Genomic DNA, 1,991 nt, shown 5'->3' on the forward strand with positions numbered 1-1,991 from the left:
TGCAAAGCAGCTCTCACCTTATGCTGTTCAATCTGTTGGTAGCCTATTTAGCCAAAGTCTTGCCTCTACATCCAGAGGTAAATTCTTTTTGATTTTTGATTTTTGATTTTTATGCAAATCTCAACACGCTTTCAAAAAATGAAAATGCCCAAATCAACTCCTTGCCCTATTGTTATTGTTAGAGCTGTAAAAAAAACAAAACAAAACAAAAAAACAACACAGAAGTGTGTATGTATTTGTTGCAGGACTAATTCTGTGATTGCTTAAATGTTTATACAAGTGAATGATACTAAAACTGATTATGTTTTAGAAGTAAAAGATCAAGAAGAAAAAAATCAAGTTGGAAATGCCATCTTTCACTCAAGAACTCATCGGTAATGTAAAACCTAATTTATACAAAGATATATAAACACAAACCTCTTCTCTTGCACAATTTCAGATGGTTAACTGTTAACAAAAACTAGCCATCATTGCTACGTGCACTTTTAGAAAGTTGTGTCTACCCGATTTCTAATGATGAAGTTAGAAACATCACCGTTAGAAATCATGCACAGCTTGTTATCATCTCTAACACTTAGAAACTGTTGATGGTTTTTATGAATTAGAAAAATGAACATGGTTTTATTTTATTTCAGGATCAACTCAGCCAAGAACAAAGGAAAACAAAGCAGAAGTTAGCCAATGCCATTTAGGTAATCTTTCAAAAACCAGTTATTGCTATCAGTGCAAACAATAAGGTCAACAAAAAAAAAATAAATAAAAAAACAGAATAAATCTTGTCTTACTTCAGAACCAAATGAATATTTGATTTAATCACTTTGTGTTATGACTTGAGTTTGTAAAATTTTAGATGAAATAGTTGAAGAGCTGAATGCTTGCCCTGGCCACAACGAATGGTTCAACACCAGAAGTTTTCCACGATGTGCAGCTTTGGTGTTGGCATACATCTTGCAAGACGTGTTTACAGATGTAAGCTCAAGTTGCTCGTACAAAGATTACCTTGGCATCTTGGCAAATCATAGCAGTGACAAGCTCATTCATGTCTTGCAAAAGTACTCCTACCAAAGCCATATTAAAGACAAAATTAAAAACATGAAGCTAAAAATTCAAAAAGAGGGTAGTTTAGAAAAGTTTGTTCAATATGGCAATATCGTGAAACCATTTATGTAGTTTAGATAAGTTTGTTCAGTTTGGCAATAAAGATGGGCCTTTTGTGTAGTTTGTTTTATCTATGCTTTTGCAAATATTTTTATCTGTTTCGCTAAAGACATAATAAACAAGAAGTTCTGTTAAACTGTTCTCACATTTCTTATTTAAAGATAGTTCAAACTTTTTTTTATCTTTAAAAAAAAAAAAAAGAAGTCGTTTTGTTATTCTGTGAAAACTTTTAATAGAGTTGCATTTAGAATTACTTCTGATGTTTTTAAGAGTTTGTTAAAAAGCAAAATAATATTTCCTGTGATGTTAAACTGCATAAGTGAAATTTAAAAAAGGAAAACTGCTCCAACCATTTTTCGGAAAAAGAAATCAAAAAGTTCCTTATTTTTAAAAGATCTAGACATCCATTTCTTCTTCAGCAAAATAGCGAGGCTTTTTTATGAACTCTTACTCTCTATTTTTTCATATCTTTACACAAAGGATTTTGTTTAGATCAATGTAAACATACATAGAAGTATATTATGTTTTTTTTTTTTTTTTGTTTTTATGCAGTCTAACTTTTGTTTCACTTCTATTTTATTTTACGTTTATCTTGTATTTTATCATGCCTTATTGGTTTTTGCGTTTTGTGATGTCAAGCTGCGTAAGCTAAACTTAAAAGGGAAAACTACGCTAACTTTTCTTTGAAAAAATATTCAAGAAGTACCTTAAACGAAAGAGAAAGCACACGAATCTTGCCATCCAATTCTTCTTCTGCAAAGTAGCGAGGCTTTTTATGTACTTTTGCTCTCTAATTTATCTCTATTTACGCAAAGGGTTTTATTTCAATGTAA

General features: G+C 30.8%; 1 protein-coding gene across 1 annotated transcript; it reads left to right on the top strand.

Moving 5' to 3' along the window:
- Positions 1-329: 329 nt before the first annotated feature.
- LOC149876044 (uncharacterized) lies at positions 330-1,130 on the top strand (the record flags this gene model as incomplete). The annotated part of the gene is made up of 3 exons (XM_090075832.1): positions 330-374; positions 636-692; positions 851-1,130. Coding segments are annotated over exons 1-3 (365 nt in total), but the record flags the coding sequence as incomplete, so codon positions are not given.
- Between the last annotated feature and the right edge of the window lie 861 nt (positions 1,131-1,991).

Source organism: Hydra viridissima, unplaced genomic scaffold, assembly GCF_058129835.1.
Source record: "Hydra viridissima isolate aposymbiotic clone 2 unplaced genomic scaffold, HvirCarnegie_v1 scaffold_51, whole genome shotgun sequence".
In the NCBI taxonomy this organism is placed as follows: domain Eukaryota; kingdom Metazoa; phylum Cnidaria; class Hydrozoa; order Anthoathecata; family Hydridae; genus Hydra; species Hydra viridissima.